Source organism: Hypomesus transpacificus, chromosome 17 (genome assembly GCF_021917145.1).
Source record: "Hypomesus transpacificus isolate Combined female chromosome 17, fHypTra1, whole genome shotgun sequence".
Classification (NCBI taxonomy): Eukaryota; Metazoa; Chordata; class Actinopteri; order Osmeriformes; family Osmeridae; genus Hypomesus; species Hypomesus transpacificus.
In genome coordinates this window covers 5344625-5366398 of record NC_061076.1, presented here as the reverse complement: position 1 = coordinate 5366398, position 21774 = coordinate 5344625, and the positions used below count along the sequence as shown (strand labels likewise).

The window sequence follows — 21774 nt, the reverse complement described above, 5'->3', positions numbered from 1 at the left end:
TGGTTAAATGTCTTTGCAGTGATTAACTTCAAATGTCATTGAATGTTTAGTTTTTTTAGTTGGCTTCCAAGGAACTTCCTCTGAGAGCATGGGCGTAGAATATCCCCGAAGTTACTCTCAGAGGTATCCGTAAGGAGTAAATGAAGACAACATGAAAGGAAGTGGCGCGTCAAAGATCAAATGAGTCCAAAAGTGCCTTGTCTGTTCTACTGTGTGCCCAAAGCCAACGGGAAACAGCACACTTCTCTATTTCTTGGCAGTCGAAACAGCCGACTTCCTCTCGGTTGTGATGCTGACTGGTCTAGTGGGCTCCATCTCCACCTCTCTCCCTCTGGGATTCCAGCACTTTGATACAGCAGAGGAGTGGACATGTTCGCAATTGAGAAAAGAAAAAATCAATGACTGGAAATCATTTGGGATTCCCACAGAGGCCTGTTAGGTTAAGGAATACACAACAAACGAACAAACCAAAAACATACGGCGTGAGATGCAACCAGGCCTCTTTATTGATCTATGTATCTGTTTGTCTTCAGGTTTTCGTTTGAACAATGAGGGTAGACTGGATTGATCAAATTAGACACATGGTAAACACCCAGAGGGGCCTGGGAATGGTCAGACCTCCACAGACCCAAATTATAGACTGGCCAGGACAAGAATACTCTCTGAATAGAATACGTCCGGTAAGACGGAAAACGAGGGTCTCATTGTGGGTACTGGTGGGTGTGGTGGCAGTGACCCACATCCTCTCGCTCCAACCATCCTTTATACATTAGAGGGGATTGCTATGGCGACCCGAGTGACCACCACCCTGCCCTTCATCTCGGATCTCCCACGAGCCTCACCGTACCTTCCTCCTCCAAAGCATTCTTTCCATTTGAGCCACATCCCCCTGGACAGTTCCCATGATCTTTCAATGATCAGCTAAGCTTGTTGGTTGATGGCTTGTTATTTAATGCACATGCCGTGGCTGTGATATAAAAAGGGGGATGCATACAAAACTTGCATACAAAATGTTTGTATGTGTGGTTGTGGGTTGGGGGAGAGAAGGGGCTGACCTCCTACCCTCTCACCCTCTGTCCTCTGTTGCCACACACTAGGTCTGAGTTTCCAGCTTGGGTGTGATGAGGAGATCAGGAACATTTGTGGTGGTGCAATACCGTCAGAGGCCTTGGTCAAGTGGTCCACTGTCCAAGGTGTGGCTGGGCTACAACAACATGAGTCACCATCAGTCTGATGATTGTCTGCAGTGAATCCTTAATCCAAGAACGGTCAGATTGTAACAATACGCAGCCTCCATTTCACAATGATTATTCACCAAAGGGAAACTTTTCCTTTTACGAAATGCCTCATTGTGGCATGCTATTACAACACCCACATTTATTTAGTTCAACCAGGAAATGACACAATGACAGGGAAACGCAGTCATATGTTTTTCCAGACAGGGCAACTACTTGACCTTTGCCATGGACATCAAGAGTATGATATTGCATAAGTGGACATGCTTTACATGAGGAACACAGTTTGTCATCACTGAAACTCACATTATGAAATGTCAAAGATTCATGTACATCTGACCTCTTGAAACACACCATAACCCAGGGACAATTACAGTTTTTTGCAAGATCGTTTTCATAGCGAAACAGGATCTTATCTAATGTGGAGCTTATAAACTTTGTGAAATATCACAAAATACCTTTCTTTCTAGCATGCAAACTGCCATCTCTTAAGATGTAGGTGGAAGAGATGTTCTCTTATCAGTTTATTTGCTCAATGATCCACTATCATATATTCTGTTGCCATAGCTACAGTGTGTATCACGTTTTAGTGTAAACACTTCACACTTCACCCCCAGACACGAGTCACCTCTGATTCACTTTCCTTTTTACACTTGGTGATGAGCAGCCTACCCTGGTATGCTTGCTTACGTGTTCCAAACTCATCTTGACTGGAAGATTATATCATTCAGCGATAAGAGGACAGTAGTCTTTTCAACGAGTTCCAGCTCTGTAGACAGGCAAAAGTGATAGTGACATGGTCTGAGAGGGTGGTCTTCAATTGAAATGTTGTGTGAATCGGTAAGGTCTGTACTGAATGAATCTTTGGTATTATATACTGTATATGTACACGTACAGTGTTTTCTGGTAGCAGAAAGGACATGTGACAGATGTTCTGTCACAGTAGAGAATGACCAGCTACTGACTGATGATATCAATCCCCTGCCGAGATTCCACTCCGATAAAACAATCATTTATTTGTATCAGAAGGCGTCAGAGAATTCAGGTTGGAGAGAGCATGGCCAAGTAGTTTGTTCACAAATGACCTACAATGTTATTACATTGTTGTCTATTTTATTTGTGTGTGGTGTTTAAGGTTCTTTAGGTGGTCCCTCTAGTGGCTCTTGTGAGCGTGGAAGAAGATGTCACATGATGAGGGAAAAAAAACTTTGTAGCAAAAATACGATCCACATTTCAGTGTATTCTAAATGCCTTTATTCAGATTAATTTCATATAAATGCTGATTAGAGAAAATAAACATTTCAATTTTTTTCAAAGTGTAGTAGGTATATAAACATCACATACCGTATGCTAAAATACCTATTTTCTACTGCTAAAAGAATCACTGTCCCAATATAATCAATAAATGGGTGATTGATTGGTGACATATTTCAGTCAATTGATTGGTGGCAAACAGAGAACCCAGAGTGCTTTCTGATTAGAAGTACTCAGGTCTCACTACAAAGCGGTAGGCATACTGTTCATCAGGGCAGGGGTAGGCCAACTGGCTGCTATTATTATTGGGCACCAAGGCCAGGTTGTCCTTGAAGTCTTGGACATGAGACACATACTTTTCCTGACACAGTATCAGCAGCCTGTTACTGTAGCGAATGGTGCTTTGGTCTATTGTATTTCGGGTGGACAGTTTCGCTGCGGGAAGGGACTCACAACTTGGACATTGTTGACGATTCAGATAGACATCTGCAGTCCAGCTGATCTTGTTGTCCTGAAAGACAAGGCTACTGTGGACAGGAGTGCTGAATGATTTAGCTGTGTTCGGATAGTATTCTTTATACTGGTAATAACCTCTACGTTGATTATACACCTGTCTCCTGTATGGCGAGTCATTTTTGGTATTGTTGATGTTGAGGCTCCATGGTTCAGCTGTGTAGATCCTGGGTTGGTAGTCAAACTCCTCCCCCTTGAAGTCCGCATGCTTCTTCAGCTTGCCAAAGAGCAAGACGTTAAGCTCGAAGCCCTTCAGTACGCCGTCGCTGTACAGCTTCTCGTGGCTCTTGTACAGCTGAGAGGTGAACTGCAAGTCGTAGAGCTTCTCAGCAGGGATCATAGGAAAGCGGATTTGCCCCAGCAGGGCATTCTGGTCATCCAGGTCGACTGAGTTTTCCCTTCCTGAGATCCAGCTCTCCAGGGCCTGCAGGAGGAAAGCCTCATCTGGCACCACCAGGTCCGAGCGAGACAGAAGGGCCTGCAGCGCGTTTATGGAAAGATCCATCCAAGCAGGGGAGCTGGTCAGATCCTCAAAGTTCCAGGACAGGTACTGAAGACAGTTCTCCTGGAGCACGAGATCCCCAGTCTCCACAGAGTACTGGTAGAGGGCCACCTGGGTGTGGAAGGTTCTGTCCTCAGGGAGCAGCACAGTGAAGAGCCTGCCGGTATCCTCCATCAGCTGCGTCACCCCAAACTCGGACGCCAGCTGATGGAGGCAGTGGGCCGAGGAGACAGTCACCTCGGTCTGGCGAGTGTAAAGGTACCTGAAGAGACGAAGAACGACAACTACAAACGAGATCCAAAGCCCAATATCAACATACACGTCTCATCAGCAATATAGGATGGAAATCCGTCGTAGGAAGAGAAATGTTTGGTGGGGACTCTACTGTACCTGATGAAGCTAGTGACATATGTCTGACAGGGCTGGCTCACTTCAATGGTGAATTTTCGGGCTCGAAGGGTAACATTGAACTGTGGGAAAAGGAAGAGGACCAGCCTGTGCATGCAGATGTTCCTCTCCTCCATCTCTAAGGAACCGTTATCCAGTCTGTTCCCAGTAGGACTCTGGACCAGGATGTCCACGTCACACCCCTCCCCAGAATCAAACAGCTGGCCCAGCTCCTCAGACAGGCCATGGCGATGGTCCAGCAGATGGACTGTGCTGCTCATATTGCTGCCTGGTACACCAGCAAGAGAACAGGAGATGAAGTGGGCACAGGAGAAGACAGAGATATAAAGTATCATAATCAAGGACTTTTGTCAAAATGTTTCTGGCTCATTATGCATGTGATGTTTCTCATGTTGTAATTTTATGGTGTTTGTTTCTTTCCACAAGGGGGCGCTCTTGGTTCATTTTTGTAGTATGTGGCCCTCTTGGTTCATAATCAAGTGACTATTAAAGCCAATAAATCAAAAGAGGTTTGTGTACCACTAAAGTTCCATGAGCTTACTAAAGATGTTAAACACTGGTTTGCTGTGTTGGTTGTTTTCATAACTTTACGGGACTTGGTGGAGTTAGGATGTTGATAAGCTCTCTCACAGAAACGTGATGTTTTAGATGCATGGTGAAGCGTACCGGTCTCACAAACGACCCCAGCATCTTCCTTGTGGGAGCAGTCTGTTAACGCCCAATCTTTGAAGGTACAACTGGATAAGGATTTTTCTGTTCCTTTGCAGTCCATATCATCCAGCCAGATGGATCCAGAACCTTTCACATAAAATCAGTTACTGTATTGTGTCACCTGCAAACGTTCTTTTTCTGCATTCCCTGTTACCTGCGTTAAATTGTTTTGTATTGGTAACCCGTTTTGTCACTAGTACTTTCTTTACTTACCTGCTGTAACACTGCAATTTCAGCTTAGGGATGAATAAATAACTACCTACAAATACGCCATACAAGCCAAAACGTCTCCCTACTGCCCCATGGTGGCCGAACAGTGTAAGTAACGTAGGGATGATGCTTGCGGATGACTAACCCTCTCCGTAGGTTCCTCCAGAGACTGCAGCTTCAGCAGCAGGGAACTGCAGCTGCCGACACACCACCTGGGCCTCTGCCAGGTCCCAGCCATCGTCACACACCGTTCCCCATTTGCCGTTGTGGTAAATCTCCACTCGGCCCTCCGATAGCACTCGCCCTCCCACCAGCCTCACGTCGTCCTCCAGGGGAGTCCCGCCCGAGCCTCTCGCTGGACACAGGGAGAATAATAATACATTTTATTTGTATTGCATTGTAGAGGGTGGGGCCCAGCACAGAGCCCTGAGCGACACCGCAGGTGATGTTGTGGATGTGATCTAGTTTACCCAGGGCAAACCGGTAGAACCGGTCACAGTTCATGCTCCCTATGACAGGGAGCATGTACTTCTTCCAACTCAATTCTATCTGTTTGCATTCTATTAGAAAATAGCCATGATACATTTATACAGTGACATTCATATAATAATGATGTGTGCCATGGGCTGACTTACTGAATAGGTTTCCTCTTACTGAGACAGAGTCTAGCCCAGAGACATGAAGCAGCAACAGCAAAAAGCACCAAGGGAATGTGATTGCACAAGTCTGCATGTCTGTCACTGCACGTGGGCCGCTGACACAGGCAATCGAGGAAAAGGGAATTGAAAGTTATTATTATTTTCACTGCCCTTTAACTGTGAAGGACATTTAGTCGAGTGTTGGATTTTTAATTTCTTAATTATAAAAAATAAAAAATATTTAAACAAGTATTTTAAACTTTTTTTAACACTATTTTTAACACTAGAAAATAATGATACATACACACAACCCATCAGAGATAAATTGAAGAGTCACACAATGCATTCATTTTTGCAAAAATGCATACATGCAATAAGCCAATAGTTGGCTAAATGATGTGCAAAATGCATGCTGATGTGTACAGTAATATAAAATACTTTCTACTTGTAGGACCTTCTAAAACACCCCCACTTAATAGAAGATCATTACATTGAGATATTGTTAAAATATCTTACCTCTTGATAGCTGTTTGTACAGTAGCAGTCGTCTCTCTTCAGAAACTGAGGCAATTTCACAGCGAGCTTACATATGCAATGGTTGAGACAGCAGTTCAGTTTAGATTCAGTTTCGTTTCTTACAAAATTGCACAATGAGGGTCAGTTGCACAATCAAGCTACAACTTGTTTGAGGTGGGAGGGCAATGTTTACGATGCGTTAACTAGGATCCAATCCCAACAAATTAAAGACTCACAGAGGACAGGTAAAGACTTTTACTTAAAAAACAACCAGAAATATTTTGTTATTGTGAGGGAAGAGTTATCGTGTATCTATGACATTTCTCTTTCTCTCTATGAGTCAAACATGGTTCTTTTCAATTAAGTTTATATTGATTTCACAGAACGTACAGAAACTTGCTGGAGTATATGATCTGATTAAATAAAAAGGAGAGCAAACAGTGCCATTGTACCAAGAGAAACCCATCCCAACTTCATGTAAACACACAGTATGTTCATGTTGTAATTTGTAGTTTTCTTCAATCACCATCTTAAATTAATCCATAGTCTTTTGTACATTCATTAGAGTCTGCAGTACTATTGAGGGAGATGGCCAGATGGCCAGGGGGAAGGATGGAACAAGACCTTCCTTCCCTAGGTGGCCTCCTCCACGCTCCCATTCACTGATCAACAGTCACCAGTCTTTACACCCAAAACAGACCAACTTGATGGCAGCCAGGGGTCTGAAGGATCGGACTGGGAAAGATGCGTGTTTGGTGTGAACACCTCTTTTTCCGGCAGACCGTCAAGGCACTGTGAACCCCCCTGTCTTCCAAATAACAACCATGTTAAATTCAACAACACTGGGCAACATGTGGTGTGGGGCAGTCCGAATCAGCCTGTGGAGCGCTGGGTTGATGTCACTAACATGCCAGCAGCAATCCCTTTTCCCTTGTCACTTTAAGAGGAAGTGACTGGATTGAAAAACATCCCCAGCTCACAACCGCATGGCCAGGAAAAGCATTCAGCATTGAACCTATATGAACTCCACCCCCTCGTACTTCACATCCCCTATCTTGGTCTCAGGCATGAGGAGGCGGCCGTCCAGGGTGAAGGCCATGATGTAGGAGGCGATCTTGCCGGCGTCCTCCTCCGACTTGAGGGCCAGGACGATCTGGTCGTCCATGTCGGGGACAAACTTGAAGGAGGAGAAGCCGTGGGTGGGGTTCAGCGGGCCCACGCGGCTCACCGTGACGTCCTCGAAGTCGGGCGAGCAGCTGAGCACCAGGTTGGTGCCGCGCCGCTCGTCCTCCGTCTCGTCGTAGCGCTGCTCGCTGGCGCGGCGGGGGAGGAAAAACCAGCGCTGCAGGCTGTCACTCCACGCAGCGGACTCGTGGATCAGGTAGCCTGGGGAGGGGGGGGTCGGGGAGGAGAGAGAGAGAAAGACAGAGGGGGGGGGGGGGGGGGGGGGGGGAGGTTTTGAAAAGGAGGGTAACGGTTAGAGTGGCGGGAAGGAGGCAAATACCAGGTAAGAGAAACGTTTTGTTGAACCAGGCTCATTTTCACGTTGTCAGATAAGGCCGAGAAAATGGAGGAGGGGGAAAACCAACACGTGGACTTCGCAACACAGTTGTTCTAAAGGCAATCTGGTAAATCATTCCAATATGCAGACCATACTATGTATCTTGGCATGATGTGGCCAGCTACTACCCAGCCCTGACCTCAGCTCTTACCTGGGGGTTGGATCCCCACGGCAGCCTTCAGCAGGTTATACATGGGCACCCAGTTCTGGTGCTGAATGTCCCCATGAGGCCCCACCACCTTCACCCACTCTGGGTTGTTGTTGACGAACTCCCCTGACGTGGTCGTCCACTCTTTCCCCAGACCTCCCACGTACAGACGCTCGTCCTTCACGGCTAGCCACTCTGCCTTGAACCCTGACAGTGACAAGACAGTGGAGTTAAGTGTCAATAGGCAGATCAGTTTAATGTACTTAGGAATGACGTGCTGGACCTGATAGTTTCCTCCAGGAACACAATAATTCTTATTGAGGGACTTGTTGCTCTTGTTGGTTAGTTGTAACTGATTTAACTTCTTGTATACGCTGTGAATTATATTATTGTTGCCTGCTTTCCTACAGGTACACTGGGACGACATGCTCTTATGTTTCTTCCCATTGGCACTTATTTGCTTTCCACAATGTATGATTCATGTTTTGGCTGCCCACAATGTTTTGGGGCCATCTCGTTGTTTATGATCATTGACCTATGCACTTTTCTAAAGCTCTCTCTTGGAAGTCGCTTGGGATAAAAGAAAAGCATCTGCTAAATGAATAAATGTAATGTAAATGTTAGCAGATCATCTGAGGAAAAAGAGATATTCTCGGGATTCGTTCATTTCCATACTTGAGCTTCACTGACCTTTGGCGACAGAGCCATCGCCGTCAGGCAGGATGACCCAGGGCACGGCGTTGTCCCCGTCAATGTGGTACACCACTCCCGTACGGTCATCCACGGTGTACAGCTTCCCGTTGAACACCACCAGCTCCGACAGCTCCATCGCCCTGCCCTTCTCCGCCAGGTGGCTCTCCAGCACCACCCTGTCCTGGTCCCACTCCACCGTCACCCGGTCCCCGCTCGGGGACACCAGCAGGTGGCCCCTCCGCATGTAGCTGAACCACGTCAGCTTCTTGTCGCTGCGAGAGTCCGTGTCTAGGTCGGCGATGACGGCGATGCGGTAGCGCGTGCCCTGCGCCGTGCGCTCGGGGGCGCTGAGCGGATAGGTGGCGTTGTAGCGGTCGGCGTCGACGCCGGTGCGGCTGCTCCTCCAGCCCCGAGGGCTGCTGTGCTGGGGGGAGCCCAGCTGCATGTAGAAGAGGAGGGCCACGGCCAGGGCTCCTCCCACCACGACAATGGGCCTCCACTTGAGGCGGAAACGAGGGTCTGTGCTGCTCGTCATGGAGGCCAACATAGGGAGTCCTCCCACAGAGATACGCAGAGGGGTTAGAAGATCATTCTGATCCGCATGGGAGTAGCCTGGAGGCACAGGCATGGGAGAAGGTGAAGGACCTGAGAAGTTAGAGGGAGAGAGGGAGAAAATAGAAAGTCAGCGAGAGTTAGGCGTGGCAGTGTCCGTCCGCCTTGGCAGACTTGGTTTGAAGAGGGATCTGCATGAACGTTAACTATGTTCCTTCTAACTCCTGTTCTATGATGCACTATACACTGCACTTTTTTGACTCAATTTCAGTCCACATCTTAAGGTATGCAATCATTCCAGATTCAAAATGTATGCAAGGATAAAAAAAAAATGGTTTGACCAGGAAAGCCACATACTGTGAGCTTATTGTTATGACTATGACTACAGTTAGTTAACAGTTAGTTAAGTAGTGTAATACTAGATGCAGCAAAAAACGCTCTTCTTGGAAATGGCTTGAATTCAAGACAGACAATAGTCTAACTACTACAGACAATCCTTTCTTTAATAATAATAATAATAACAGCATTTGTAATGCACTTTATATTTAGCTGAATCTCAAAGTGCTACAGGTTAAAAACAAGAAAGGGCGCAAATAAAACATGTAAAACAAATAAATATATAAATAATAGGACAGATAAAAGAGGTTAAGAATCAGCCAAAGGCTCTGTTAAAAAGGTGGGTTTTTAGGCCACGTTTAAAAGCATTTGACAGGTCTTTAGGGAAGCCAAACGACAAATTAGTGCACAAGAACTTAGCTGTTAAGTCAAAAATGTGGTCATCTGATATTTAAAACGGAACCTAGTAAGAACTTTAAATGAGATCACCTTACATGTTCATCCTAAAGACGTCTGTTCTTTAGAATCTCCTCTGGACAGAGCAGTGGATCAGATTGTTAACTAGATCTTGGGAGAGGACAGGTTTGCCTTAGCAGTTCCGGCTCAAGTTAGAGAGAAAAAAATAGTGGCGTGTCAAGCTAGGTAGGTGAACCAACAGGTGTTCAAGGGAGTGCCATGTCTACGTGGAGTATAGGAGTGGCCTAGTTGGCCCCCGGAGTGACAGCCATGTCAAACAGGAAAGGTCATAGACAACATAACCTACGTTCAATCCACTCTCTGGAGTTTCACTTACTTCTTTTGGTACAGTACAGTAACTTACAATGAGGTGTTTTTAGTTTAGTACCGTCTAAACATACAAATATTAGGGTACTCGGTGAATTGATGGAACAGTTATCGAGGCTCACAACTCAACTTCCATGACCTGTCCATGTAGTCTAGTTCCAGAAATGTCACATTCTCCAACCGGATTTCTTTTCAGAGCAGCACCCCGCCCACTGAAAGGCTCTGTCATAGAAGGGCCCTAGCCAAACACAACTCCATAGTGTCACCATTAGGGCTACTCTAGAAGACACAGCGGCTGGTTCCAAATAGACTTTCCCTGACAGTTTAGCCTACTAAAGCACCAGTAGCAGCCTATGGTCCAAGCATCTAAGCACATGCAGCATCGAAGTATTAAGCTTTTCCTTAGACAAGTTCCAGTCCACCAATATAAGATATTTTGTTCCACTTCACTCTGGAAGAAAAAAAAATCCAATGATCCCCATGCATGTTCTAGGATTAGTTGTGACTGAAAGCAAAGTTCTGTTTCTTATTTTGGCCTACCCTCCCGTCTCCTCCTGCCAGAACGCTGGGCGACTGTCATCTTTCAATCAATCACGGACAGAAACAGTTCAGACACACTTCCTATACAGCCCCTGTTCTTTAAAGCACTGAGCTGGGAACTGTTCCTTTGAACCTGTGACTTGACTGTGGCTTTTCTAAGTGTAATCATGACTCAGGGCAATACTCTAACAACAACCGTGAACTTTATGTAGACTTAAAGGATTATAATTGATTAACCACAAGTCCGAAAGGGCAAGCCTTTCAATTTAGTCAGCATTGCAGGCTTTTTCACAAGACCTTAATACATTAGTTAAGTTACTGTTGTGTGGGGTTGGAACAATCAGTGACACCATTGTCTATTTTTTGTGGCATGCACAGAAGTAAACGGTCTAAAATCAACAAGTATCAGTTAACAAACCTTATCACACAGTACAGCAATATGTGTTCACGCTATGACCAGTCCAAACCCAGGCATGGACAGGCTTCTGGGGGTGTGTCTGTGATGCAAGGAGAATGCCAGGGACTGTTCAGAAGAGAAGTACAGTTGCACAATATTATAAAAGGTGAAGATGTAGTAGACACCAACTACAAAGGGCTTCCTGGGGCCAGATTGCTGACAAGTACATTTTGATCTTCGGGGGAAAATTCCACTAAAAGGTGAGCTTCAAAGCCTTTGGAAGTGCCATTTAAGCAGAAAGCAGGCAGGTGACACCACAATGTAATACACTGAATGAAAATGTAAATGCAATATGCAACGCATGATGGTCCTTTGTTGCCTGAGCTCAAATAAAAAATGACACACAAAAACACATATCCCTTTTAGGTGAATCCAAAGAGTAGGGACGAATACCTCAATTTCAATTGACTGATTTACTTACATGAAATCTGAAAAAAAAAAAAAAATGTTGCAAGTTGTATTTTTACTTTTAATCAATACATCTATGAATGATGACGTGGTCCGGGGTGCTGACAGCTGATGATGCATGAGAACACCCAAGTTCCTGCTTGTAATGAATTAGATGGTTATAGCTAGCTAATGGCTATGGTTTTGTTTGCTACCATTGTGCCAGGTCTACCATTGTACCATTGTGTCCTTTCATATGTTCATTTTTGTTATTGTGAGGAAAAAAAGTAGGCTAATGAAATGGTTCTGGCGCTCCTAGCTACACTGTACTGTAAACTGTAGCCTTTAGTTCCATGGATGGTAGCGCACTGTAGATTACACCAAGCATGCATTCTCAAAGAATAGTAGACGGTCCAACGTCAACAATACTTACTACTTTAGATTTCCCAAATAGTCAAGTAATATGATTGGAGTTGACATAGTTGCTTGGGTATGGCTCTCTCCTTGCAACAACTATTGATTTACTAGCTAGCTACTCCCTCACAGCGTCACGTCAGTCCTGTCGCCTTCTGATTACGTCACAAATCGTCTTCCCAAGTGGTGTGCGTGTCTTCTGAGTGCATACAGAACCACATTGCCAACATATACCTTTGTGTATGAGTTAATCGGACACATTGTAAATCATGTCTTTAAGGGTAGACAATGAAATCAAGAAAAAGGTAAGGCTGTTTACATTACTAGCTCGCTATCTAGTAATACATTTCTTGTACGCCAGAGTTAAGAAATGATGATGCTTGCAAGGCCTGAATGCATGGTCAGTGAGCTAGCTAGCTAGCTAATTAGCTAACAGTTCTAGCCGGTAATGTTAACCCGTGGCCTGGCTTGACAGAGGGTTGCGCAATATCTGGGAGTGAATACGGAATAAAAGTTATCTTGCCGATTTATTTCTTAAAACACCCATACATAACACAATTGTCTGCAAGTGCGCCAATGTTTTGTAGCTATGCCATTAGCTAGCCAGTGTGGCAATGGAAGTGAGAGTCATTAGCTACAAACTAACTTGCTGGTCATATCTGAACTCAAATTACCTCACAGGTCGATACTTTCAGAGAACGGATCACGGGTGAGGTGAGTAAAATTATGGACTCGTCAAGCATCGTGCAGCTATTCAACACGTGGAAGTCTCGAAAACTCACCTGGCCCGGCGGCTACTGCATTCTAACGTGTGTGCCAATGCTATCCGTTTTATTTTGTTACTCAGGCTGAAGACTTGGTTGCCAACTTCTTCCCAAAGAAGTTGTTGGAACTTGATGGTTTTTTGAAGGTAATATAATGGATTTGTAGCTATCACAGTGAGCAAACACAAAACAGTCTGTTACCATTACATTTGTTGAATGTCATGCACATGACCTTTGATGGCTGAAGATGCCTTATATTTACAAACGTAGCTCTTGGTTTCAAGGAGCCCGTATTTAATGTAGAAGACCTGAGAGACATCCATTCAGAGATCAACTTCAAAGTACCAGACCCAGTGGTCATCACCAACAGTCATGATGGCCTGGATCTGGTAAGTGTCATTTAGATCTGATCCGTCTGAATCTGATCATTGGATACCACGGTTTCAAAACAATAAATTAACTTTCATTTCTATGTCCACAGCAACATGCCAAGAAGCGGAAACTAGAAGACGGAGCAGCCGATGAGAATTGCCAAGGTGAACTCCTGTGGAGCCTGTCTGAAAATGTTTACTTGGCAGCAGTGGCTAGTGGTGGATGTTAAACTGATCACTTTTGTCCTTTGTCTGGTTCTGTGTGGTGGTTAGGGGGTACCAAGGTCTTTGTCATGCCTGAGGGAATGATGAAAAGCAACGGTCAGCTTGTTGACCTGATAGAACGAGTCAAACCAGAGATCAGAAAGCTGATTGAAAAATGCAACACAGTAAGTCCACCACACACACACACGACATGAAAGATGACATGTTATTTCCTGTCCATTTCTTTTCCTCTGATTCCTCTGATGTCACTTAGGTCAAAATGTGGGTCCAGCTGTTGATTCCCAGAATAGAGGATGGGAACAACTTTGGTGTGTCTATCCAGGTAATCACTTTTCCAGCAGTGTTTCTGTTGGATAGATGTCTGTTTCGTGTCTTAATGTTTTTGTTGTCTTTAATACAGACTCCCGGTTACATACATCAACTTTAAAATGGAACAGCTATACTTTCATGCAAGGAATCTCTTCTTAATGGATCAAATTATGGACAGACAATATTTAAAGTGGATACTTAACTACATTTTGTTAGATGAATTCATGTGTTTACTGGTGCAAAAACTCTGCCCGCACATTGCAAATGTGCACAAACTCCAATTAAACTAACACCAAATCAACTAACTGACATTATAATCACCAGCTGCATCATGGTATGTCTCACCGACATCTTAATCACAGACTGCATCATGGGCACCGTGCACTAGCGATTCTAATGCTGCAGATGACATGCTTTGTATTTCCCACACTAGAGGGCAGAACTGTTCTGATGCCGTTTATTACTTGTTAGGATAGTGCCTGTAATAATGGTCCTTGTGTACTGTGTCTCTATAGGAAGAGACTGTTGCAGAGCTCAGAACTGTTGAAGGGGAGGCTGCTTCTTACCTGGACCAAATATCCAGGTACCTAAAGAGTGATTGGATAAGTGTGTTGAATCGTTTAAAGACACACCCATGCATTGGTTTGCCTTTCATTTTATTTATTTTTATTCCAAAAATGTGCCAGTCCTTTCCAGAAAATATGTGATTGTTTTTTTTCACAGATATTACATCACCAGAGCAAAGCTTGTCTCCAAAATCGCTAAGTACCCTCATGTGGTAAGAGTTTATTTTATTAATATCCTTTTCACACTGAGAACCAGGGTTTTACCTGCAGTATTTCAAGTGGGTTCAAGTCAGATTCATTCACACTAAACGGTATGAAAATGACCTTGAGCACTTGTTTAGTCCCCAAGGCAATGGGGGCAATGGCCTCTTTGACCTGCTCAACATTCCTGATCAGTCTGGGGGTGCTAAGGTGTATAAAGCACTTTTAGTTTTTGTTGTTGTCCCAGAGCCAAGTTGCTCTTTTAATCATTGACCACCCCCCACCACAGGAGGACTATAGACGCACAGTTTCAGAGATTGATGAGAAGGAGTACATCAGCCTGAAGATCATTGTGTCAGAGCTGAGGAACCAATATGTGAGTGTTTCTCTACATAAATTACATAGACAGTATCAGACATTTTAGTGTATTTTTAGGACCTCACACCATCAATCTATCTAGCTGTCCGTTCCTTCCTGCAGACTCACATACTTTATGCTCGCAGGTCACTTTACACGACATGATCCTGAAAAACATCGAGAAAATCAAGAAGCCGCGAAGCTGCAACTCTGAGGCCCTGTACTAACCTTCCCTTGCCCAGACGGCCACATTGACTAGAACTGGGACATGTTCTTCTCAAGCTGGACTATCATCCCTCATCCACAATAAAGTGGACAATCATCCCTCATCCACAGTAAAGTGGACTATCATTCCTCACGCACATTAAACTGCCACGCAGCAGGACAGTTGACTTCCCTGGGCACAGACAGGCCCTGCATCCCCATCCCCTGCACACTTGACATGATTTGTAATACCCCCCCCCTACCTCTATGGTTTAAAAAGTAAGTAAGGCATTGGTGTCAGAGCTCTAGGCTAATTCCACTCTGCCTCTTTATGAGAAGTGCTTTAGCAGATGGGATAAAAAGATAAGCCTTGAGTCTAGCTGATCAAGTTCGCCATTTCAGAATTGTCTTGTGGCCCTACTCTGAGAGTAGGGCTGTTCTACAACCCTCTACAGACATTTTCTTAAATCCATGTGTTTTTCCCAATGGCCTGTAAGAGTGGTTGCATAAGGTGACTTATTATCCACCAACCAAGAAGAGTTTAACTGCAAACATGACTCCCTACAAGATTTGTGGTAGTCAGGTACGGTGGTTTCGGTTCTTGTGGGCTGTCCTCTTTACACAGGTATTTTATTTGTTTGTCACAAGTACTTTTATGTCATTGGTTTTAGGCATCTGAAATGCTCCAAGGTCAAGTGTGTGTGTGTGTGTGTTTTTTAGTTTTGACCAATTGTGTTGTGCTATCTTTTGGATGTAAGGGGGGGGCACCAGACAAAGAAAACTCTGATATTTCATATCAGATGGTGCAGTGTGAAGTCTTATCTCCATTTACCAATTTTTGATTTAAGGATAAATATTTTACTTAATAAAAGTATTCTTTTGAGAACGTGTTTTTGTTTCTTAAGCGGTCTATCATTTGGCAACAGTTCTGTTCTAGTTATAAATACAGTATATTGCTCCAGAGCAAGTGAAGACAATAACAAGGTTTACATGACTTGTAAAATAAGCAAATTATAATTAAAAGCTGTTCAAATCTATATTGACTGAACCAAGATTAGGAAGGTTCAGGAAGATAAACAGTAAAGTTCAACCTGTACTTTGCTGGATACAGTACAACTCACATGACTGTTCGGAAGTTCTCTAGCTCTCCAGAGTAACAAGCCCCCATCCTTGTAATTCACAAAATCCCCACAAAGTGTCATCAGATCATCGAGGGAGAAGATTCCAATGAAATCTCAGAAAATTCCAGGGATCTGTGTGTCTGTCTATTCTTTAGAATGGGATTTTAGGGCATCGAGTTTCCCACGATTATCTCGAAGAACAGGTAGAATGCAGAAGATCCGCAGCACAGCACGAACCTCTCCGATAATACTTGCAATCTGCATCTATCTCCCTTTGACATCCTGAATGTTTTGGCTACCCGCAATGTTTGGGGATATCTCGTTGATCAGTGACCTATGCACTTTTGTAAAGCTCTCTTTTGGAAGTCGCTTTGGATAAAAGCGTCTGCTAAATGCATACATGTAATGCTAAAGACACATGGGTTAATGAATAAACACTATGTACCAAAATAAACAATAAAATAAATAATAAAAAAGAAAGAAGCAGATTACTGGATTTTCTTTATAAAAATTAGAGCGAGCAAGAGCGCGCACAAGAGAGAGAAGACAGGGCTGGTCAGCAGGTACAGAAGTCAACTATGATTTGTTGCAGCTTTAGTTTGAATATGTTGAGAGAGCGGGAGGCTGCCGTCACCACACCTACATGCAGCGGAAGGCTGCCGATACCACATCTACCTCCCGACGATCACAGCACCACCCACCAGAGCAACGGCCTGGCCGCTATTACCTGCCCAATTTAAGGTGAATTATTTCTGACTGGTCAATGCCACCAGGATGTCTCCAGCTCCAGTAGCCGGCCAGCTTTCGAGACATTTGCAGCCGTGCCTCTAGCTCCTTCGCATAGGCAATCAACGCCTATTAAGGACAAACCCCTTAAAAGGGGCATGTTGTCGGGGAGAGAGAGCGTGGGTGTGTTTGTGGTAGCCTATCACAAAGCTGTGCGAACAGCTTTTTTATTGGAGTCATTACATTTAGTTATTTTAGCAGACGCTCTTATCCAGAGCGACTTACAACAAATACAGGGACATTCCCCCCGAGGCAAGTAGGGTGAAGTGCCTTGCCCAAGGACACAACGTCATTTTGCACGGCCGGAAAATTGAACAGGCAACCTTCTGATTATCAGCCCGATTCCCTAACCGCTCAGCCATCTGACACCCCATGGTGTGAGGTAATTAGCGGTGGAACCCCAAGTGAGCACGGGGAGAACAAGCAATCACAGGCGATTCTAGGATCAGACCTTTAGGGGGGCTCAGCCCCCAATGTAAATGTGACAGCAACGCCATGAAATTACTTCTTCACCTGCTTCTCCTGTCCACTTAAAGGTGCATGGCGACACTGGATATGAAACCAGTTTAAAGCCCTTTTGAACCTGTAATTGTTTGTCATCTGTCACTAACAGACACGTCTGTACTCTTACCTTAGAGCACTAAAACTTATTTAAGATCATAAAAATTCATAATTACTTTAATTTTTTTATTTTTAGGGATGCTGAGATGAAATGTAAGTACAGGGAGTTTAAAATCGCCACTGCACTGCGCACTAGTTGACATAATGTAAAGTCTATGCATGTGGACTGAGGGCTGTTAAGTGTGCAAACCAAATTCTTTAAGTTTCAAGAGGGAGTTCTGGTTTGATAAGACCGAGTGGTGGGTGGAGCTCTTAATTCGTCCTTGGTTCACATAAAAGCTACGCGCATTATGTACATTCCCAAATATTGCATCTCGTAGATTTTAAGCGTAATGGTCGCTCAGAGGATGAATTCATTGCTGAAATGGACAGCGATACTTATTTGCCTATTTTCCTTTATCCTAAACATCGTGCTTATATGCCTTAATTCAAATAAGGTGCCAAAATGCACTTCGAAGCCGCTTCATCCTTTGAGGGTCCAGCACAACCCGCGCAGCGCCGTCTTCGCCGACTTGTCTGCAAATGAATATCTCCAAGTGCGCGACTACATGCTTAATCTGAAAAACGTGGACATTTCGAATCTTAGTCTTACCGAGCCCTCCAAAAACTTCTTGTTTTTAATTGATCTCTCTTTGCCGAAGAAAATGGATGCCCTGCGCTACCTAGATAGTAACGGGCCCAAACCAATAAGGGAGGCGACCGTCGTGGTGTTCCACGGCAGCCATGGAAACATCAAGGAGTACGTGGTGGGACCTCTTCCACATCCGAAATACCACCAGGATGTCACCATGAAGAAGTACAAAACCGAGTTGCCTATCAACGCGCGAACAGTCACAATTGGGGAGTATGCCCTTATTTTTCAGTTTCTCGACAAGGAGGTATTTTCGAAACTTGGTCAAATCATGAAAGAAAGTTTTGATGTCAGCAAAGAAAAGAATTTGAATGCATTTGAGGGAATGCCCAGAGGTGTCCAGTCGGGTGACAGACAAACGTGGATATCTTTTTTCAGGGATTTGAGCGGGATGTACATACACCCCGTAGGATTCGAAGTCTTGGTCAACCACAACAGCACAGACTCATCCAATTGGAAAGTTGAGAAGGTGCTTTACAACGGAATATATTTCAACGGTGTGGAGGACCTGAAACAACAATACGAGTCAGGGAATGTAGATAAAATTGTCTTTAAATCTCTTCCGAATTATGCATCGTTGAAACTCAAAAGTAAACCAACAGGATTGAGCCCACAGCAATATTACGCAAAAGGCAAACGCTTTAGTGTCCAGGATAATCATGTCATATACCTTGACTGGAGTTTTGCGTTTGGGTTGAGTTCACTTACCGGTATGAGAGTTTTTGACGTAAATTTCAAGGGGGAGAGAATAGTTTATGAACTAAGCGTACAGGAGGCAATGTCGGTGTACGGTTCTGTCACACCGGGGATGATTCTGACAAAGTTTCTTGATTCCAGCATCGGAATAGGGCGCTTTGCCCACGAACTCGTCCGAGGAATAGATTGTCCATATGAGGCAGCATACATTGACACCTACCGATACATCGACATCGGTACCCCCCAGCGATTTAGGAATTCTATATGCGTTTTTGAGCACAATACCGGCCGTCCTCTTAGGAGACATTTTTCTGACTTTTTTCATAACAATTATGGAGGACTAGTTAACAGCGCCTTGGTGTTTAGGACAATCACAGCCATAGGCAACTATGACTACATATGGGACTTCATCTTTTATCAGAGTGGTTCAATTGAGGCCAAGGTGCACGCCACTGGATACATCTCTTCATCTTTCAAAGTGGACGGCAGTTTAAAACACGGCCACCAGGTGGCGGAAAACACAATTGGAAACATCCACACCCATTTCATCAATTTCAAAGTTGATTTGGACATATTAGGTGTGTGTGAAAATGAAGTTTATAGATGCAGTTGTTTGTCATGACATTTGTTTAAGTGAGCGTCAGAGCTGACAGTAACAAACCATTGCAAGGGTCTTCCCTTTTGGCACTTGTTTAGTTTTTTCACAATATATGCTTCATGTTTTGGCTGCTTGCAATGTTTGGGACTACCTCGTTGTTATGATCAGTGACCTATGCTCTTTTGTAAAGCTCTCTCTTGGAACTCGCTTTGGATAAAAGTGTCTGCTAAATGCATGCACCAGTATCTCTTGGTGGCTGTCTGTCAAGTAGATGTGTTAAGATGAAGATTACCTCTATAGTTACATTTTGTCATTTAGCAGACACTCTTATCCAAAGCGACTTACAGTAAGTACAGGGACATTCCCCTTGAGGCAAGTAGGGTGAAGTGTCTTGCCCAAGGACACAACGTCATTTGGCACCACGGGGAATCGATCCCGCAACCTTTTGATTAATAGCCCGATTCCCTAACCGCTGAGCCATCTGACTCCCACTAACTCTATTGTTAGTCCCATACTACTGGTGTGTCAGTGTGTACACTTAGGTGTAGTTTCACCATAGGAAAAAACGAAGCCAGAGCATTACACTTTAAAGTTACAGTTCACGAAGCATTGCTCATTGACGTTGAGTTCAGTCCTTCGTTTACATGCTCCACAGGCGTTAAAAATGTGTTCCAGACCAAGGACATGAAGTATGTGAAGGTGCCACTGCCCTGGAAGCCAGAGCGCTCTGCCATGGTTCCACAGCTGGTGGAGAAGCAACTGAAGACGGAGCAGGAGGCTGCACTCCGCCACGACACCAAGATTCCACGTTACCTCCACATCGCCAGCAATCGCACCAACCGATGGGGCCACCAGCGTTCATACCGCCTCCAGGTGGTCACCTTCGCTGGAGAACCCCTTCCAGAGGCAGAACCAGAGGAGAAGTCTATGTCTTGGGCTAGGTAAGGACTCTCTCCCCTTTAGATGTCTGAGGTGTTCAATTGGGATCTCTGTTTCTAGGGTTGATGGTGGAACCCATGAGCGGGATGGGTTTTGCTCATTGGTAGACCATTTGAATGCCAATCAAGAGGTTGAGGGTTCAAATCCCATCTGTATATTGCTTTGGATGAAGGCAGCTGCTAAATAAATAAATACATGACATTACATATAAGTCTGTCCTCCAGTCTGGGGTAGAAACCCTTTCCCTGACCATGGCTTCTCTTCTCTTTCTCTTTTGTTTATTATTTTGTACTACAGGTATAAAGTGGCCATAACCAAGCACAAGGACTCGGAGCAGACTAGTAGCAGTCTGTACAATCAGAACAACATCTGGACTCCAGCAGTCGACTTCAGCAAGTACATTGAGGACAATGAGAGTATCGAAAATGAGGTGTGAAATTCATCATGGAGGCCTGTGAAAAGAATTTGTATGGCAAGTTCATTGATTTGGTGAAAGTAAGATTGCAAAAAGTCACCAAAGTGTTTTCCTATCCTCCAGGACCTGGTTGCCTGGGTAACCGCTGGCTTCCTTCACATCCCTCACGCTGAGGACATCCCTAACACAGTTACCGTGGGGAACGGGGGCGGGGTCATCCTTAGGCCTCACAACTATTTCGATGAGGACCCGTCCATCCACTCTGAGGATGGGGTGTATATCGCACCTGGCTCAGAGGAGAGCTGTGAGAGTAACAAGATGGCCTGCTTGGCTGAGGACACCTGCAGCCCTGTCCTCGAACCCTTCACCTTCCATGGCTTTGAGGGAACAATGAAGTTTGAGTGACACCCTCTTAATCCGTTGGGTACACTTGTTTAGCTTGATCTCACATAGAGATCTTCAAATGTGTGGCCAAGCACAGTTGCCGATTGCATTTTAAAGCTTCACATCTCCAAGGCAGTATAAGGATGAAAAAATAGACAATTTTTCAGATAATGAATACGTCAAAATTACATTGGGAATTTTGTATTCCTTTTGGGTAGTAAGACATCCTTCCTTTGCACTTGCTAATTTTAACTGTGTTATGCATTAACATAGAGACAATTTATCTCCCACGTTTTATTAACTCCAGTCATCCTTATAACCACTGCCTACACTTTTTTTTTATTCTTTATGGCACTGAATTTTACTAATTTTAACATTGTTTTGAACACCACATGCATACATGTACCAATGCATTAACAACATATACGATTTATCTCCCACATTTTATCAACTCCAGTCATCCTTACAACCACTGCCGACACTTTTTTATACATATTAACATTATTGGTTGGTTGCCTGTGTATAGATGCACAAAGTTAATTGTATTTGAACAGCTGATGGTGTCCAAGACAAAGTTTCATCAGGACAATAACATCTATCACAAGTGTGTGTTTGATATAGGACACGTTTGATTCTACATAGTTCTTTTTAACTTCACTAATAGCGTACAGAAATATTATGTAAGACGGTTTATAAAATAAAGGCAGTTTGTTTAAATGGTCCAGACA

The 21774-nt window shown here is 44.2% G+C and overlaps 4 protein-coding genes across 7 annotated transcripts; 2 read left to right on the top strand and 2 right to left on the bottom strand.

Annotated features, from left to right (window-relative positions):
* Positions 1 to 2472: 2472 nt before the first annotated feature.
* LOC124479080 (galectin-3-binding protein A-like) lies at positions 2473 to 6104 on the bottom strand. The gene is made up of 6 exons (XM_047037582.1): positions 5988 to 6104; positions 5469 to 5587; positions 4979 to 5188; positions 4579 to 4710; positions 3895 to 4180; positions 2473 to 3766 (listed from the first exon to the last, which is right to left on the bottom strand). Exons 2-6 carry the CDS (start codon positions 5563 to 5565, stop codon positions 2713 to 2715), a joined length of 1779 nt encoding a protein of 592 aa, XP_046893538.1. The 5' UTR covers positions 5566 to 5587; positions 5988 to 6104; the 3' UTR covers positions 2473 to 2712.
* A 123-nt stretch (positions 6105 to 6227) lies between these two features.
* cant1a (calcium activated nucleotidase 1a) lies at positions 6228 to 12010 on the bottom strand. 4 transcript variants are annotated; one of them, XM_047037584.1, is made up of 5 exons: positions 11878 to 12010; positions 11019 to 11123; positions 8387 to 9034; positions 7700 to 7903; positions 6228 to 7373 (listed from the first exon to the last, which is right to left on the bottom strand). In XM_047037584.1, exons 3-5 carry the CDS (start codon positions 9015 to 9017, stop codon positions 7003 to 7005), a joined length of 1206 nt encoding a protein of 401 aa, XP_046893540.1. In that variant the 5' UTR covers positions 9018 to 9034; positions 11019 to 11123; positions 11878 to 12010; the 3' UTR covers positions 6228 to 7002. The 4 variants fall into 4 exon arrangements, with proteins under 4 accessions (XP_046893540.1, XP_046893542.1, XP_046893541.1 ...); XM_047037586.1 differs by lacking the exon at positions 11019 to 11123; XM_047037585.1 differs by lacking the exons at positions 11019 to 11123; positions 11878 to 12010 and adding an exon at positions 9767 to 10937.
* A 5-nt stretch (positions 12011 to 12015) lies between these two features.
* On the top strand, positions 12016 to 15745 carry LOC124479083 (proteasome activator complex subunit 3-like). The gene is made up of 11 exons (XM_047037587.1): positions 12016 to 12163; positions 12540 to 12572; positions 12706 to 12768; positions 12907 to 13011; positions 13104 to 13158; positions 13267 to 13382; positions 13472 to 13540; positions 14043 to 14110; positions 14251 to 14305; positions 14584 to 14670; positions 14798 to 15745. Exons 1-11 carry the CDS (start codon positions 12128 to 12130, stop codon positions 14876 to 14878), a joined length of 768 nt encoding a protein of 255 aa, XP_046893543.1. The 5' UTR covers positions 12016 to 12127; the 3' UTR covers positions 14879 to 15745.
* A 1894-nt stretch (positions 15746 to 17639) lies between these two features.
* aoc2 (amine oxidase copper containing 2) lies at positions 17640 to 21774 on the top strand. Its single transcript, XM_047037655.1, has 4 exons — positions 17640 to 19288; positions 19964 to 20249; positions 20545 to 20677; positions 20786 to 21774. Exons 1-4 carry the CDS (start codon positions 17716 to 17718, stop codon positions 21065 to 21067), a joined length of 2274 nt encoding a protein of 757 aa, XP_046893611.1. The 5' UTR covers positions 17640 to 17715; the 3' UTR covers positions 21068 to 21774.

Excerpts from the sequence above, each read along its gene's own strand:
- aoc2 (XM_047037655.1), top strand. The coding sequence starts at position 17,716 with ATGGTCGCTCAGAGGATGAATTCATTGCTGAAATGGACAGCGATACTT. Across the intron at positions 20,250-20,544 it reads AAGTCTATGTCTTGGGCTAG|GTATAAAGTGGCCATAACCA; the intron begins GTAAGGACTCTC and ends TTTGTACTACAG. Across the intron at positions 20,678-20,785 it reads ATGAGAGTATCGAAAATGAG|GACCTGGTTGCCTGGGTAAC; the intron begins GTGTGAAATTCA and ends CCTATCCTCCAG.
- cant1a (XM_047037584.1), bottom strand. The coding sequence starts at position 9,017 with ATGCCTGTGCCTCCAGGCTACTCCCATGCGGATCAGAATGATCTTCTA. Across the intron at positions 7,904-8,386 it reads CGATGGCTCTGTCGCCAAAG|GGTTCAAGGCAGAGTGGCTA; the intron begins GTCAGTGAAGCT and ends TGTCACTGTCAG. Across the intron at positions 7,374-7,699 it reads CGTGGGGATCCAACCCCCAG|GCTACCTGATCCACGAGTCC; the intron begins GTAAGAGCTGAG and ends CCCCCTCCCCAG.
- LOC124479080 (XM_047037582.1), bottom strand. The coding sequence starts at position 5,565 with ATGCAGACTTGTGCAATCACATTCCCTTGGTGCTTTTTGCTGTTGCTG. Across the intron at positions 5,189-5,468 it reads AGTAAGAGGAAACCTATTCA|CGAGAGGCTCGGGCGGGACT; the intron begins GTAAGTCAGCCC and ends CCCTGTGTCCAG. Across the intron at positions 4,181-4,578 it reads TGGGGTCGTTTGTGAGACCG|GCAGCAATATGAGCAGCACA; the intron begins GTACGCTTCACC and ends CTGGTGTACCAG.
- LOC124479083 (XM_047037587.1), top strand. The coding sequence starts at position 12,128 with ATGTCTTTAAGGGTAGACAATGAAATCAAGAAAAAG. Across the intron at positions 12,573-12,705 it reads GAGAACGGATCACGGGTGAG|GCTGAAGACTTGGTTGCCAA; the intron begins GTGAGTAAAATT and ends TTTGTTACTCAG. Across the intron at positions 14,111-14,250 it reads TACCTGGACCAAATATCCAG|ATATTACATCACCAGAGCAA; the intron begins GTACCTAAAGAG and ends TTTTTTTCACAG.